This window comes from Plasmodium coatneyi, chromosome 14, assembly GCF_001680005.1.
Source record: "Plasmodium coatneyi strain Hackeri chromosome 14, complete sequence".
In the NCBI taxonomy this organism is placed as follows: Eukaryota; Apicomplexa; class Aconoidasida; order Haemosporida; family Plasmodiidae; genus Plasmodium; species Plasmodium coatneyi.
In genome coordinates, this window is record NC_033569.1 from 150186 (window position 1) to 168287 (window position 18102).

Sequence of the window (18102 nt, forward strand, 5' to 3'; positions counted from 1 at the left end):
TCCCCTTAATGATGGGAAAAAAAAAAAAATAATAATAATAAATAAAAAATAAAAAAGTTGCCGCAATTCCATATTATAAAACGAAAAAAGAACACCTCAAATGGGAAAGACGAAACGCACGTTGCATACGCGATGCATACATAGCGAGGGCAAAACTACCACCCCTTTGGTGTATGAATTTTTGTTAACAGGGCGTGGGTTGTCTCCCTCGCTTTACTCCACCGCTGACACAGCCCGTTTGGTTGCCCCTCCTCCTACCCCTTGTGTGTGTGTGCATGTGCCCATATCTACATAACTACATACCTACATACATGCAACATGGAGGGGATTTTTAAAGAACTGGTCGGAACGGAGGATGGGAAGACGGAAAAATGCGTTTTCCGCAGTTTCCGATTTTGATGCCCACAAGAAATTAGGCAACCTCCTGTTGCATCGGTGACAACACATATAAGATTTGCTATGGAACGGTGGATATTCCCGGCAGAGTATGAAGTGTGGCCACATGTGGACCATTTCACTGCACATGACACACCCGGTTAGTAACATATATGCCTAAAGGAAAAGTTAAGCAGACGAGGATCGTACCCCCCCTCAGCTTTTGCTTCCACGCGCCTTCCTCACTTAAAAAACAAATTTATTGGTCGTGGAAAAAGATTAACATCATGTGGAAGCTCGGGAAAAATACTCACTCCAGCTTACCCATTGTATTGACACTTTCTTACAGTCCATCTGAGTAGGTGTATATACAAAATGTTTTTTTTTTTTTTTTTTTATGTCAAAATGTAGAGAGACGTGTATGGGGGAAAAGTCCCATCCGATCATGTATAGCCACACTTCCTTTTTCTTTCATCGAAAGGGGGAATAACCCCCTCGTGTTGGAGTAAAGTCACCACGTCGCTTCCCCTGTAGAATGTTGGGAAGAACAAACATGTCACCCCCACATTTGAAGGAGTTAAACGCTTATTAAGAAAAAGAAAATACACAGCTGTATGTTTAGAGTAATTTGTTGGGCACAAATCTTTGTGTGAAGAAAATTCTTGTAAAAAGTTCAGCTAGCCATTTGACCTTTTTTTTTTTTTTTTTTTTTTTTTTTATAGCTGTGTAGACCGTCGTTACACTTGAAATTTGAGTAAAGCTTCCAAAACGGCTCATATTTTTCCCCCATTTTTCACTCTGGTTGATTTGGTATAGTTCTGTCTGCGGTCAGGACGTCCTTCCACGATGTGTATGCTTTCTTCGTTTGTCGTTTACCAGATCTACATGCTCACATGTAATGATCTTCATTGATGTTCTTTATTTTTTTGAACAAAATAAATGTGGACATTTTTTATTTCCCAAAATTTAGTATCGTCAAATACAGTCTTAAAAAAAAAAAAAAAAAATAATAAAATGACAACGATGAATGACAAGGAATGGAAAAAAGTAACGACATCATGAAACGAACTAACGAAGCGAACATAGAAAGTAACACAAAGATAAGCTAAAAAAAGACTAAAAAATAAAGGTAAAAGAAAAAAAAAACTACACATCAAAACGAAGAAATAAAGAAACACCCCCTTCGACAGACCGACAAGCATCAACACAGGGGTGAGGGAAAGATACCCCGCTGTATCTTCACGCCGTCGGCGGGAACTTCCCCCAAACGCGCGCACCCCCAACTCTATGCACACGTGTCTAAGTCGTATGAGGAGAAGTGCAGCCGTTCTGCTAATCGGCCTCTCAAGCGGCTCTTCCTGTAGATCCATTCATCTTCACATCCCTCTCTACCAAAAAATGAGATAAAAAAAGAAACGTCCATTTTTTGCACCCCTCTGCGTATGATCCAACACGTGCATACAACTCATTTTGCATATATTTGAGTACTCCCATTTAGAATTCTTTTCTTCCTTTTTCTCGTAATTCTTTGCAACGGCTCCCACATTTTACCTACTGCATTTGCAACGTGGAAGACACGCTCACCCAAATGCATGCATGCTTGCATGAAGAGGTGTATACTTACCTGAACCCACTTCTACCACACATGCGTGTTCGCATAAATTTGCTTTAAATCTTCACCACTGTGATAACTACCAAAAGGAGGAGTAACCCATGAGGGGTATCCCCTTCGGCTGCGCAAGCCATAGCACGTGAGAGCAATCCCACAGTGAACACCCCACTTGGGTTCATTCATATAAGCGTGCGCACCTGCGTTTTTGCTTCGCCTTTGCTACATCTTTGCTACATTCCTGCTTCGTGTTTGTTGCGCCTCCGTAAGACGCACAGCGGGCACAACCCGGTAGAATAAAAGCGAAACGCGAACAACCGAACAGCCGAACCACTGACAAGAGGGCACCATGAGGTTGTCCCTGTGCGCAACGCTCCTGTGCCTGCTATGCGGGCTAGCGAAATGCCGGAAAGGCCTAAACTTCGATCAGATAATCAAGTACCTAAAGGAAACAAAAATTATCCCAGAAAACATTCCAGACACCTTGGAAGATGCCATCCAAATTGTGCCCCCCTATATTATATATAAGTACAAAGGAAAGATCTACTACCTGCACAATAATGTAGATATTACGCCCGTAGACGAGAGAAAAGCTGATCCTGTTTTCCCCGTGCAAGAGAGTGAAGTAGAAGCCGTAAACCCTCTGGAGTGTCACCCGATAGTACCAGGAAGCGATGGCGCAGTAACTCCTCTACCAACACAAAGCGCCCCCGCAGAAGAGGCAGCCGACACGATAAAAATGGTTTTAGACGAAGACACAGGAATTATGGTAGCAACAAACACTAACGTGATCATCGAAAAGGAGAAGCACACCACAGAAACATTCACCATCCCGAAAGACGCACAGTGGAGCAGCGAAGAAAAGGAAAAAAACACAAATGTGTACTTATTTGGAGGGGAAAACAGCACAGTGTATAAAATCACAGAAATTGTCCAATATAAAGAAAATAAGGATATATGTAAAAACATCCAGCTCGGTTACGAACGATTCTACAATAATCCTTCATCATATGGTGACGAATTAGGACTAACAACTGATGAGAAAACTCCCAAAGTTGTTCACAACGTAGACACGAAAGATTACTCCTCCTTCTTGACGGCCTTACATATACTTTTTAGGAAGGATGAAGAAATAGGGGTGCAAAAAATTTACAAAATAAATAACGTCCCCAAGACAGATCTACTTCTATTCATTAAGCAAGCTTACAAGAATATTCATGACACGTTGAAGAATTATATTCTTGTGTCTGGGTTCAGCTTCTACGATTATACTTACGACGTGGGTTCTTTCTCCTTAGATGTGTTCATGAACGACTTTTTTTTCCTCTCCAATAGTGATAGCAAAGAAAGGGGTACCTTTAAAAATGTCACCTCCAGTATTAAGTACGCATCTACTGCCAAGGACAAATTAAGTGTCTACAAAATAGAGAAAGCGATTAAGGATTTCCTGGCGGAATCGAATCTACGGGTTCTAGATCTTAAATTAATTCATCATCTTTTTTCCAGAAATTTCATCCTCAACTGCACTGAAAATGATCTAATAGATTTCGTCACCAACCTTGTAAACATCACAGGGGTGGACATCTCCCCGCGGATCGGAGCTACAATCTTTGCCTACCTTCTGCAAAAGGTTAATATATACCTAATGCCGAGTTATCCCACCAAAACTAGAAATAGTTACCTTCTCTTTATGGAGAACAACGATCTGCTATTCAACGTGGAGTCTATCTACCGAGATATCTTTAAAAACTTCTACCGCATTAGCAGCTCAAACGGGGATCTCCCGAACGCTCAGAATCTAGACAATGTGTTAGCTCTTACCCCATGGGTTCAGAAAATCTACCCCAATTTCGGAAGCACCTACGATTTCTTAACCATGAAATATGGACTTGCCCTCTTTTACAACACTTACCACATGGTGATTAACTTTTTCCAAGGAGACCCCAAGATGAAGCAGATTCTACTCGATCATAAGGACTCCAACAAGGTGGACACGCTAGACAAATTTCTAAACGAAGTGGTGGCACTCTTCCCCCAAGGTTCGGGCAGCTCTGCGTGGCCCTCGTCTCTCTTATCCATGGCCCAAGTGGAAGAGAAGCCCCGTGGGCGTGTCCTCAGTGAAGATAAAATAAGCACCAGCGGAGAAGATAGCGTAGGTTCTGACGATGATGATGACGATAGTGACGACGTACCAGACGACGAGGACGACGAAGAGTCCAAAGAAGTAAAGGAAGCGCAGGAGGAAGCCACGGCCGATGAAAACCACGCAGATGTATACGCACGGGAAAAAAACAAATACAATGAACTGAGACAGGTAGTCGAAACGGAACTCATACAAGAAAGAAAGGAATACGCACAAAAGAAGCACGAAGAAGAGGAAAGGATAAAAAAAGAGGAACAAGACAAAATCGCAGAAACGGATAGGAAACACGAATTGGAGACCCAGCAATTGGAAGCAGAAGAAGATAAAGTGGAACCAATAGAAGATGCTCAAAATGAAAAGGAATATCAAAAAACCCGTACACAAGAGAGGGAAAGAGCAAGACTCACTAAAGAAAGGATGATAAAAGACGGCACTTATAGAGATTACACCCAACACGAAAAAACCCCAGAATCATTTTACTACAGCACCGCATTGAATTCCTTATATAGCCAATTGAAAAAAGAGTATGAAGCAGGAGTGGATGCTGGGTTCAAAGTAGTGGCAGATATTACACTAAAACTGAAGCAAGAGTGCAAAGCGTTGGCGAGAAAAGGCGTCCCTGATTATGTTAAGCTGAAGCAGCAAGCAATACGAGAGAACGAGAAGCTGTTCGAAGACTTAAGCGCCAAAGTGAAGAACGAAGAAAGTAGAAAAGAAAACATCCTTGAGTATAAGTCAGACTTAGATGCACATCTAGACAAAATGATGGCCAAAACTGAAGACGGGCAATATAACATAACCACAGGACTTCTTATGAAAAATTTTAAAAAGTACCAAAACGATCTCACAAAACAATGTGAAGGTGAAAAAGGATTCTATGGAAAATTTAGAAAATTTCTTGGGAAGAGAAAAAAAACCATAATGAAACAATTAAGAGAAACCCTCAATTACTCTATCAGAATCATGCAGGATCTAGCACCTAGTTACGATGAGCCAACATACACGAAGACCTTCACCGATATTTTTACGGCGAAAAAAGAGGCTTACAAAAAAGAATTCAAGACGGCTAGGAGGGTAATTTCTAGAAACATGGATGCAGCTTTTAGGAAACATATTAAACTACACTACGAGGAAATAGACCTCAAAGTTAGGGAGCAGCTTCAGCCAATTCGCCAACAGGCCCTCAACAAAATTGACGAAATTTACGCAGACCTCTTTAACACAATGCACGTGGAAGTACAAATCGACTTGGAGTCCATAAAAAATGAAAAACTGAAAATGAAGAAAAGGGTTTTCCAAATTGTGAGACAAAATACCAACTACCCAAATGATTTGAAACTTCTCGAGGACAACTTGGCACAATACAATGCGGACCAAACCCCAGAGGGGATAACGAAAAAAGACCAACTTAACGCAGAGATTACCAAGCTAAAACAGACAATCGAAAAAAATAAAAGTGATGCATCTGGTCTTATAACCCATTTTCAATCTATTTCAGAGAGATACGAACAGGCCCTAATAAAAATGGACGCTATAGACCATCTAGAAAAACGATTTAGACTCTTCCGTTTCGAAGTAGCCAAAGAATACAAAGATTGCAATCACTACACAGATGCACTGGTGCCCCATTCGAACAAAAACGGAGGGGAGTACATACGAATTGAAAATATCACCAAAGATCTACTTAACGATATAGACCAAATAAATTACGACATCAACGAAACGAGGTTTCTCCTACATGCACTGAAAACAAAAAAGAAGCACATCGAATTGGACATACAAATAGGGGAGAAGCTTTACCATATGGAGGAAAACTCAGATATCAACTCGAAAAATGACGCAAATAAAGAAAAACTAAAGGAGATAGTTACCAACATAGAGAATGAACAACACAAATTGGAAAAACTCTACATCAGGAGGGACGTCTTCATGAAGGATCTAAACTTCGTCGTCAGTGATACTGAGAAGGATCCCCCAGAAACGCTAAAACTGCTCCTCCCAGATCTTATAAAAAAAACAGAAAAAAAAAATTTAGAAAGTTTTATAATAGAAATTATGATCGAAACGGAAATCGAAAATAATGCACTCTCCAAACTTATTAAGACTTTTAATAAAGACGTCCTCTTCTACAAATACCACACCATCAACCCATATGATTATTTGAGGTTACCCACTGATGAGAAAAACATCGATGAGCAATTTTCAGCGCAGTTGCACAGAAACGCTGAAATGTTTGCAGACAAATTGGAAAGCTTCCGTGGGGAGTTACAAACGTACAAACAGTTGGTGAAAAAGCAAGGGGGAGTTAAACAGCCAGAAGCTCTAACCTACCTTAAGAGGAACATTGCCCATTTGAAAAATATAATTCATTCTCTACGTAATGGAACACATATAGAAGACTTCAGTTACATTTTGACGAATCCAGATTTTTTCCAAAGTGGGGGAATTAAAAATGAAGACAGAGAAAGCGAACTAGCACACACAGCGCTGCTGAAAAGGTATGTCGCCTTGAACTCCCTAGGAAAGGTACTCACCGACACACAAAATAAAGCATTCCACTTTGGTATACATTACAAGTATACCTCAGATAAAGTCCTATGGTATCTAGCCATTCTGAAAAAGTACATTGAAAGAACCGAAATGGTATATAATAACTCCTACGATTGGGGAAAGAAGTCCAGACTGAATCAAGGAGAATACCTAAAAAATAGGGCCGATGCTGTTTTGGAACAACCGGTGCTTCTCCAGTACGGAGGAGACATTTGGGATGGTTCGTGGGGATTCTCATGGGGGGAAGCAGCGGACAAGCAAAAGTACCTACGTGTGGTGAAGAAAGAGCAGACCTATCCCTACAAATTGAAAGAAATCAAAGATGTATACGTTGTGGATAAAATTGTAAAAGACAAATTGGTACGAACAGGAAAGCTAGACTCACTCAAGGATTACATGCACGTGAAGGTTTACAACATCGTGGAGGTAAAGGGCCCACCTATGACCCTCTTCGATAAGGAGGAGCTAAATCAACTAAAACTGCTAACTCCAGATGGACACATCACTCAGGGTAGTGTGAAAAATTACATGACCCACTTGGGGTTCATGTCAAAAGGGGGAGCAACCAGTGGGGAAAATGCATCTAACACAGAGGAGCATCTACCCGCCATCCTCCAAACAGCGGCAGAATACCTAAAACAAAGTAGTATCAGTTACGATGCCATTTTGGAAGTACTAAAATATTTGAAGGCTAATCCCCATGCGATCAACGTGCGGGATATCATAACCGTGAGTGAAATAATTCTGGACAATTCGAACGTCTTCTTCGTGAAGCCTGACACGCTGAGCATCTACATTATAACCTTTTTGGATCTCCTGGGGGTGCAGGTCAAAATGGACGACATACAGAGAAGGGACAGAAAGTCCAGGGTGATGACTTACCTGAACATTTTAAAAAGTTACTACAAGAAAGTAGAAATTAAGGACGAAATGAAGAAACACGTGTTGCGCTTTCTCAGGCCCACTGATGTATCCCCAACTTTGTCCTACAACCCAAAGCTGCATGAGTTCCTCCTAGGGGTTCACCAAAGCTTGGATGGAAACCAGATTTTGTATGAAGCATTTAAAAAGGAAAATCCCCAATTTGCAACAGAGCTTTTAAGCGGAATAAAGAAAGGGCTGGACGATTTCGTGGATTATATCTTCGCCAAGGTAGCCACACATAGTTCGGCTCATTTCAAGTCCAAATATTATCACGATCATAAATACAAAACACAGGAAATGGAAAAGTTAGGAATCGACTCATATAGTTACAGCAATATTCATTTGGACAAATTAATGACATTATTTTTTTATTTTGTAAATCCGGACCTTCGAAACATGCTAAATGAGCATGTCATAGATGCAAGGTTGTCTTGTCTGGACAAATTTTCCACCTTCGATTTTAAGGAGATCTTTTCCGTCACAAATGACACCGAGTTGAATAAACTGTTCGAGAAAAAATTTACATCTTTTGCATACGGACGTGTCCATCCGATAGCATACTTGTGGAGGTACTTATTACATCCCGATAATAAGGAGTTATTTACCTTTGAGAAGGTCAGTTCTGTCGTCGAAAAGTATTTTTCGGACAGTGTATTTGATGATAACACTAGGGTGATGCTCTCCAAATTGGCCTATTCCTTCCTTGCCAGAATGTCCTACCACACGGTGTCCTACTTTGATATCCAGATGGAGCACCTAATCGAGAAGAGCGATATAGAGTTGATTTCCCTCTTCCATAACATTTTAAATAAATTAAATTTCCTTTTATATTGTACGAATAAGAAACCATACCTAGAACGATATGCCCCAGCGAACCTACTCCCCTATAGCAGACCTTTCAAGTTAGATGCACTGAAGATCTTTCACCAGTTTGTGAATTCCCTGCCAAATTATTTACGTTCTTACATTGTTAACTTCTTCGAGACGGACTTCTCCGAAGTAACGCAAAATTTGATTGTAGATTTGTTCCACCACATTCAGTCCTTCCTGGAAAACGATAGCAACTCCTTCGAATCGGAAGACGAAAATAAAATTGAGTCATTTTTCAAATTGAATTATTTCTTCACAAAAAATAAAAACGTTACGGATGGAGACTACCAGTCCATGCTTCAAGAGGAACCGCATTTTAAGGAGGCAAAAATTATCTTCAGCAGGAGGGTCACATATGATCATGTTAATAAGAAAAGCAACTACCAGGAGAACCTTCATTTGAAAGACCTCATAGACGAGCAGTCATTTAAAATGCTACTACAGACCCTAATAAAAGAACAAATAACTTTTGATGAACTGAATGAAAAATTTAAAAACTTCATGAAGGAAAAAAAACTTGTCTTCCCAAAATTTGATATCCTAAAAACTAAAATTACCCAAACGGCAGATGATCTCTATTTTCTGAATATTTACAAACATCTTTATGACACATTTCAGAAAATCCATGTGACGCAGCCCATCCATGATTTGTACTTCCTCTTTTTTAAGGTCCTTCTCGAATATTCAGTTGCTCCGTTTAAATTTGAGAACGAACGTGTGCAGAAGAACCTGGAAAAACAGCTTGCACTCAAGTACCAAAAGTATATAGAATTCCTATCGCAACTCTTCCCTTGCCTTTTCAACTTTTACTACTACGATGACACGGTTCATTGTCAAAATTTTGGAAACTACAGTGAGGAGGAATTTTCCCCTGAGCAAAAAATGCTGAACATTTTGCAGACCCCTTTTGTGCAACTCCCGCAGACGGTACAGAACAACCAAATAAACCTCGACTACCATATAAATGAGGAAGATCTCTTCTTTGACTTTATTAAGGAATTCATACCAGACAGTCAAAAAATGGATGAGAATCAACTCAAAGTGGAATCCTTCAAAATCAGATACTTCATCACGGAAATATCCAAATTTGTCATGCGCAAAGTTATGTCCAAAATGCCATCCTCCTATATTTTCAACATGGGTTCCAAGGACTTTTACATAAACGTAGATGATATAATCAACAATTTACAGCCATTCTTCGAACAGGTTCGAAAAGTGAAAGCACCATCGGATCCAGTTAACTCCTCCTATGGTGTCATCAGTGGAACTATAGCAAATTTCATGGACACAAACAAAGCAGACGCCGATTCTATTAGATTCCAAAATATCAAGTTTTATCTGAACAGCCACGTCACGCAATTGTTCCTCCAGAATAATATGTCCTTTAAGTACTTCATAGACTTCATCAAAAATATTGACAAATTCAAGACCTACTTCCCAACCCTCTCTGAGATGTACATGTTTGTGGACAAGCACGTCAACATAATCAACGCGATTACACATCCTAACTTCACCGAGCGGGTTACCACACAGAGGGTTATCCAAATTTTCGTGGACACGCTGAAGAACTTCGGTGTCGACCTCTACGAGATTTAACGGTATAGCGCTATACCGGGCAACGCGATGATTAGCGGCCGTTTTCGACTTTTCTGATACATGCGTGCAGATATTTTGTACCATTTTTTTGCGCGTCTCCCCCCTCTTTACGATAACGTCACCCATTTTTTCCATTACCTTTTACGACCCCTTTTCGCCACCTCTTTCCACCCTGCCCCTGAGAAGGCAACTTTTTCTGCATCCCCACAGGTGAACCCAAAAAAAAGGGACAGCACCAAAAAATAAAAAAACAAAATTACAATTTTAATATTAACAGTTTCGCCAAAAAAAAAAAACGTGGGCGTGTAAAATTTCCCATAATGTGTAAGAAAACAAAAAAATTGGAACAAATCGGGGTACGCAAGCAAGTTCCCCAAATGAGGCATAATCACAAAAAAAAAGCTCAACATAAGCTCATACGCTGGGCGCGGTCTTCACCGCAGGGCAACAAAGTGGCCTAGGCAGCAATTATCCTACTTGCCACCCCTGCGCAGTGCCGAACTGTGCAGAACCTGCCCCCCTACGACTTCTTCATTTTTAAAAGCTGCCTTCGCTGCTTCCGTACGAAGGACTTCCCGCCGATGTTCTTCTCCCTCTGAATTTTCGTGTACCTCTTCACGCACCACTCCTTCATATCCTTGTCTCTCTCCAATTGCTGAAGGGCGGACAGGCATTTCTTCTTGCGTCTGTTGGACGTATGTAACGACTGTGATTCCTGTCCAGCTCCCACTTTTATCTTATCGTTCCCATTCACTAATGTAGCGACTTGAAAAAACTGGGGCATCTTTTCATCCTTTTTAACTTTATGGTATTCACTCCTTTCGGCTAAATTTTCATGTTGTATTAATTTCCACTGTAGCTTTAACTCGTCCGTTTTTTCCTTCTTCTTCATATTTCCCCACTCATTTAATTGTTCCTTTTTGTCCTTCTTTTCCTTCTTCTTCTTGGCGATGATGTCGTTCACGTGATCCAGGACGGACATGGGCTCTGCCTCCACCGGCTGCAAAATGGTGAAGCTGTTCTCAATCTCTGCCTGCGCCATTTGTTTGCTCATTCTTCGTGCAGCGTTGCTCCTTATGCCCAATGCGGGGGACCCCCTTAAAAGCGCTCAAGGGGAAAAGAGTCACCGAGGCTACCTCAGCTGAAAAAAAGTACCCCCTTTTTTTATTCAGAATTATTCACGAATGGGTGAAGACGTCTGTGGGTTATGCGCCTTCATTTGGAAAAGATGCTTCAAATTGTTTGTTGCCTTTCGCGTTGCCTTGCTGCGTTTTTTTTTTTTTTTTTTTTTTTAATCACTTTTCGCCTGAACAGGAATGTGAAATGTTGCTAGGGTCATCGAAAAATCGCGAAAGAAGCTAGCAAAATTGTTCGCAAAATATAGCGCAAAAAAAAGGAAGCGGGGGCACTAGTTTTACTTAAATACAAAGCGCTGACCATCCGGGCTTCTCCCTTTTGCCAATCGGATTTTTTTTCCCCGCTCAGTGCCGCATTTTTTCAGCCTACATAGAACGCCGCAACGCGAAGGCGAACGCCCAAAGTAGTATGCACCAGTTTTCAAGGGGCCACGTACCTATGGGGGTAACAGCTGCTATACTTATGCACTGCGCGATTAATTAAATATACTTGCCTTGTTTTGGGAACCCCACACCAATTTATAGCTTCCTAGAGAAAATAAAATGCCCCCTCGGATATTTTCCCGACACTTCATTCGCTAATCTCCAAAAAAAAAAGCACTTACTCACCTGGTCGGAATTTTTTTTCCCCGCTAATTTGGAAGGGTAAACGGATTAGAATGCCCCCGGTGGCAGCGGGTCTTGGAACGCTAGATCCCAAGCTAGGGAATCCCATTTTCGCCTACTGCGTAATGCCTATTGGCTTAATAACCTACTGACTGTGCTTCACCTTGAGAAGAGTATAGGACGAACCGCAGCAAGTGGCTAACAGAAAAGCCCCCGCGTCCACACCGTACAAAAGCAGATCGAAAAATACAGAAAAAAAGAAAAAAAAAGAAAAACACATGAACGGACAGACGAACGCACGAATGAATGAATAAGCGGGGAGTTAAACTCACCATTTGTCTCGTCATTTTTGTCAAAATAAAAAGTTTCCTTTTTAAAGAGGTCAACCATGCACAGACAGATTTGCTCAAAGGACGTTGCGGTTTCGCAACCGTAGGTAGCGCGCGAAAAAGGAGGAAAATTCCAATTCAGTACATTCACACAGCGCGACCATCGCACCGTTCTCAACGAAAAGGAAGGCAACCCAATCGACGTAGACATGAAAACAGTCTCACACCGCATAACTCCCCGTTTTCTGAAGAACCCAGCCAAAATGATGAACTGCAAGACACCTCCCCGTATATGGGGGAGAGCCATGATGAGGAGGAAAACAAATTCATCGGTAGGACCTTCGAAGGGATAACCATATACCCCCTGCAACAACCGGGTGAAGATCAGAACATACTCAGAACTAAAATACCATCGAGGGAATTCAAGCCAAAGAGAAGCCTTGGGCAGAATTATTTAAAGGATGAAAATATCATACAGAAAATGGTCAGTGCGATTGAGCTGAATGCCGATGCGTTCTGTCTGAGGGACAATCGGGTTGGCAGTCAGAAGGGGGGTAACACGAAGAAGGCGAAAGGGAAGAAAAAGTGTAAGCGGCCGAAGAATAGGACCGAGCATCGGTCAGGTGACGGCAGCAACGAGGGAATTGCCAAGGTGGATGAAAGCGGCGCCAATCCAGATAACCAATCTATGAAGACGGATAACACAGTCACGAATCCAGATAACCCATCTACGAATACGGAGAATTACGCTGCTAATACGGATAGCCCCACTTCGCGCAGCGCGAACGGAGAGTGTTCCTTCCAAAGTGTGAAGGACCAGGGGAAGGGAATAATCGAGCTGGGGTGCGGACTCGGACAAATAAGCAAATTCCTCTTCGCAAAATATAAAAAAATGACGGCCGTAGAAATAGACAGTCGAGCTTTGTCTGTTCTCAGCAGAACCATGCCAGGATTTGACTTCATCCACGACGATGTGTTGCAAATTAATTATAAAGATCTCTCCAAAAGTAAAGGAACCAAATTAACAGTAATAGGGAACCTACCCTTCTACATAACCTCCCAAATATTGTTCTGCCTGCTCGATTACCATCATTACATCGAACAAGCTATCGTTACCATTCAGTACGAAGTTGGCCAGAGAATTATCTCCAAACCGAATGAAAAGAACTACTCCATTCTAAGTATACTTTTCAATTTGTACACAACCCCCTACTTGCTTTTTAAAATTCCAAGCTCTGCCTTTTACCCAGTTCCCAAAGTAGAAGCAGCTGTGATGAAAATTATCTTCAAACATTCCAACCTTAACTGTAATTTACTTTTTTTAAAAGAAATTTTACGGCATTCCTTTCAGCAGAGGAGGAAAAAACTCAAGTCCAGTTTGAAAAGACTCCTTGCAAAATATTCCACCGAAAAGGAGCTTCAGCTTCCACCATCTGTTTGCCATTTGAGACCCCAGCAGTTGACTCCTCCGCAGTTCGTTGAACTGACGAACTTTTTATTTCCCCTTAGCTCCTACCCCTTCGACCCCACTGTGCAGACCAAGGTGTGGCGCAAAAAGAAGCACGGGGATTAATTGTTCTTTTGGAAGCGACGCCATTGAAGGGGGCACACAAATGTGTTATAGACGTACAACCCGCGAGTTGCCTTTTTCCTTTTTTTCCTTCTTTTCTTTTTTTTTAAGTATGATAAGAACAAGTTTTTCTTATATTATATGCTTCTGTACTTATTCCATAAATGTACACTGCCCTTCTTTAGGGAATAATCATAAATATTTACATATAGGAAGGAGGGAAAACATACCCTTATGGATAAGAAATGATTAAATTACGATGCCTTTTTTATTTTATTCTTATATTTTGTTCTTATATGTAGGTACCTTTACGTAGGTTCCTTTATGTAGGTTTTATTTTGGTAGGTTCTTTTTCCATGTAGGTTCTTTTATTTAGTTTCTATTATTTAGGTCTTATATATAGGTTTTTTTTCATGTGTAAGGGGGGGAGCAAAATTTTTTTTTAATATGTATTCAGAAAAATGTTTAATGCACAAGTTGTTTTGTACAATTTATTTAATATATTATGGAAGGGTTCGGAAAGGAAGAAAAAAGGAGAAAGAGAAGGAAGAAAGGGAAAAGTGATGTGTTAAGCAATGCGCATGCATTATAGAATATATTTTTTTTGTCATCCGAATGAAAAAATTAGAATTTTTTGTTTTAGGGGAAGAAAAAATTATCATATAAAAAGGAGGGAAGGAAGGAGGTGTATGGTGAGGGGAGCATTTTTATTAAAGTACGAACATTTTTTTCCTTATAATTATAGTAATTCCCTGTATCATAATCTTTTACACATATTTTTAAAAATGTACACGCTTCCTCCCTTTACTAAATGTGAATAAGTAAACACAGATTTAAAGGGAAAAATTACCACATATGCATATAAATTGTATAATATATATATGTATGTGTAAGCTAACGAAATTCTTTAATAATGAACTCTCTCCCCTTTTTTTTTAAGGAAATAATAATAGGGAGAGCATGAGTATTATAAAAGTATGTGTGTGTGAATAGTGTAATTTTCTACCGAATAGTGGAATTTTTGCTTTAAAAAAGGAAGAGAAGGGAATCATATTCCTTCCATGGTAAATGATGAAAACTTGCATATAAATGATAATAATAATAATATAATACACCGAATAATGTTCTATGAATAATGATTTGTGCACTTCCATAATATATATATACATACATACAACAAATGTATAAAGAAAAAATGGCGCCAGACGTAAGTGGAAAAAAAGCATACAAAGAGGAAAGGAATACTCATTCTCCTTGTTCGGAGTTTGATAAATGAATATACATATGCAGCAATTTTTGTGCACAATGTAATAGAAATATAGAAATGTGCCGGCACATATATATTTACTTCATAATACTTACAGGACCAGCAAGAAGAAAATGAATTACCGTCCGATAAGATTTATAAGGCGCTCGGAAATAATGGAAGTACTACTGATTGTAACACTACTAAAATAGAAGATAGTGCATTGTTCATCCGCATGTATGTCACAGCGCATAAGGACAAAATTAAGAATGCCTGCTGTTATACACACAAGAAGGAAGAGAACACTTCATCCGAAGAACAACGGTGCGGTTTCTTATTCTATTGGATAATTGATCAAATAAAAGGGGAAAACAAGTTTAACTACCTGGAGGCCACCCAGGATATTTATAAATTGCTGAATGCATTTAAACCTGAATGGAAGTGCAGTGATATATACAATGGTATGGGTGAACCCCTTTTCGGAAAGGCTAAGGATCTATTTGATTATTACTATAACTATGAAATCCTAACGACACAAACACATAATTATAATTATTCTAACAATACGAAGTGTGACCAATGTCAGCAGAAAGCTAATAATGCATATAACCAGCTGAAGAGTATGTGTGATGGTGAGGAGAGTAGTATATATTGTCAAAAATTTAGGGGAAAATACTGGAAAACTAGTAAATGGGAACCGCAGGAGCTACCAACCTTGCCATGCACAACAGCGCCCGAAGACGAAGACGAGGAAGACCATGATTCATGCCCCACAGAACTAACAGACTCCCTGGGCGCCGGTATTCCAACAGCAGGAGAACAACTTACCGTAAGTAAAACAAAGGAATTAAGGCACATTCTTACTCTAAATACTTAATCAAAATTAACAACATCCTCATTCAAAGAATGGAACATCTCCATTCAAAATGAACCATCTATATGCAGAATGAATGCATAAATGTTGTGCATGCATGTATATTATTATTCATATAATATGGTTTATACATAATACAATAATGTACGGATAGGGGAGAACATATCTACATGCACATATATGATACATACACATACATATGTATGTATATATATATATATATATATGCCTGTATATACGTATATATATGTACTTATATATATAGCGATATATGTATGTATATATATATGTGCACGTTCCACCCTTCTTGCCTCCCCATGCCAACTGCATATTTGCAGGACGAACATTTAGATAAATTACCTTCAAAAAGGTTGTACAAAATATTCGAAGACAATTCTGGTCAAAGAAAATTTGATAATAATGAAATGGCGGGCGTGAAGGCTAAGTTGACAAAGGCACTAAGTGGGAAGGGGGTTAATGGCATTGATGTGGAAAAGGTTATCCATGCTTGGTGTTATGTAACTCGGACCGTGAAGAAAAAGTGTAATTCGTTGTACAAGGATCCTTTTAAATTTTTTTATCTATGGTTAGGACATACAATTTTCGAAAAGAAGGACCAAATTCCTTCATTTTCTGGCCTTATGGATGATATTCACGAAGAACTGACTAAAATGAAAGAGGGAAGTGGTGATAAGTGTGGACTTCTATGCAAAGATGTTAGCGACAAAACCGCTTTCGACAGGAGGAAACTAGCATATGAATATTACTATAATTATCAACATATAGATGAAAGGTTCAAGCAGCATCATCGCAAATGTGATGTGAATTATTCCACTTACCTCAAAAACACTTATCAAGCATGGAAGAAGGAACGTGATCAGTGTAACGGGAATACTAGCAGTAGTATATATTGTGGCGATTTTAATGCAAATTATGCAAAGCACGAAGATAAGGACCTAATACAGTTGACCTGTACCTTAGATCCAAGAGCAGTCACTGGAAAAACGAAGGCACATGAGGAAGATTCCACTGTGGAAGGAGGACCTGCAGTGGGCGCAGGCCCTATAGTATCGTCTGTTCTTGGAATAGGGGGAGGATTAGCTTCCATTGCTCTTCTTTTGTATAAGGTAATATTACATAATTACCACCGAAACCACAACCATTCTACCACTATTACCACCACTAACACACTTAAAAATATATAAATAGGAGCATTTATTATGAATATTTCTTCCTATTTATTAATTAGTATAAAAGTTGCTCCGTATTATGTATACATGTGGGACACATTTTTCACTGCTCGTTTTTTCCTTGATTTTATTTTAGTATACACCACTATTCCATGGGATACGAGGAACCACCACTAACAGCAGAAAAAGAAAAAGAAGTACATCTGTCAGCAGAAATGAATTCGATCTGCGATCAGTGGACGACTCTACAGACACTTTTACACTATATTCAACCGGTATTTCTACAGTAGGTTCTATGACAGAAGGGGACAATTCTACCATATATAATGGTAGAGCACCACCACGACCACAACGCAGACAGGGAAATATTGGTTATCAAAACATGTAGCGTCCAGTGGAAGGAGGAAGGGGAAGGGGAATGTGTTTCCTTCCCATCCCTCATCAGAGGAAGCATAAATAACCATCATAAAGCTTATATGCAGTGTAGGAAAAAAAAAAAAAAAGTAGACACTTTCTTCCTTTCTCCTCCATTCCTTTTTCTTTTCGTTCCATTTCTTCCTTTCTCCCTCCCTCCTTCTTCTGTGTACACATTCAATAATGAATATACTTTACATATGAATACATAATAAATATATATGTAGCACTGATGGAAGTAAAATTATAGGGGTAAGTAAAAAGTACTCAGTATATGTGGAATTCGGTTGTATATGTGCCTACCTGGAGAAAAAAAAAATTTTTTGAAGTGAGAAATAATTCTGAACGGAGGTGTAGAGTGTTCTTTCAATTTAAGTAACATAATTTTAGAATTTTTCACTTTAGAAAAGGAAAAATTATATTTTAGAAGGAAAGAGGAAAGAAGGAAAAAATAAGGAATAATAAGAAAGTAATGTGAAAAAAAAATAAAAGTACTCATGCAGAATCTGAATGTGTGGAAGGAAGAGAAGGAAGTAATAAATAAAGAGCAAACCACATGACACCATCGATCTTCTTTCCAATCCTCAATTTACCATCCCATTATCCTCCTTCTTTTATACTTAGTAACATTTTTTTATAAGTAATGTGCATAAATTTATATGTACAATTC

At 39.5% G+C, this 18102-nt stretch overlaps 3 protein-coding genes across 3 annotated transcripts; 2 read left to right on the forward strand and 1 right to left on the reverse strand.

The window, feature by feature from the left end:
* Positions 1-2333: 2333 nt before the first annotated feature.
* Positions 2334-10067, forward strand: PCOAH_00051630 (Pfg377-like protein; the record flags this gene model as incomplete). The annotated part of the gene is made up of 1 exon (XM_020061943.1): positions 2334-10067. The coding sequence occupies one exon, from the start codon at positions 2334-2336 to the stop codon at positions 10065-10067; it is 7734 nt and encodes a 2577-aa protein (XP_019917850.1).
* Positions 10068-10587: 520 nt separating this feature from the next.
* Positions 10588-11109, reverse strand: PCOAH_00051640 (Uncharacterized protein; the record flags this gene model as incomplete). Its single annotated transcript, XM_020061944.1, has 1 exon — positions 10588-11109. One exon carries the CDS (start codon positions 11107-11109, stop codon positions 10588-10590), a length of 522 nt encoding a protein of 173 aa, XP_019917546.1.
* A 1006-nt stretch (positions 11110-12115) lies between these two features.
* PCOAH_00051650 (rRNA adenine N(6)-methyltransferase) lies at positions 12116-13711 on the forward strand (the record flags this gene model as incomplete). The annotated part of the gene is made up of 2 exons (XM_020061945.1): positions 12116-12245; positions 12390-13711. 2 exons carry the CDS (start codon positions 12116-12118, stop codon positions 13709-13711), a joined length of 1452 nt encoding a protein of 483 aa, XP_019917665.1.
* Positions 13712-18102: the final 4391 nt, after the last annotated feature.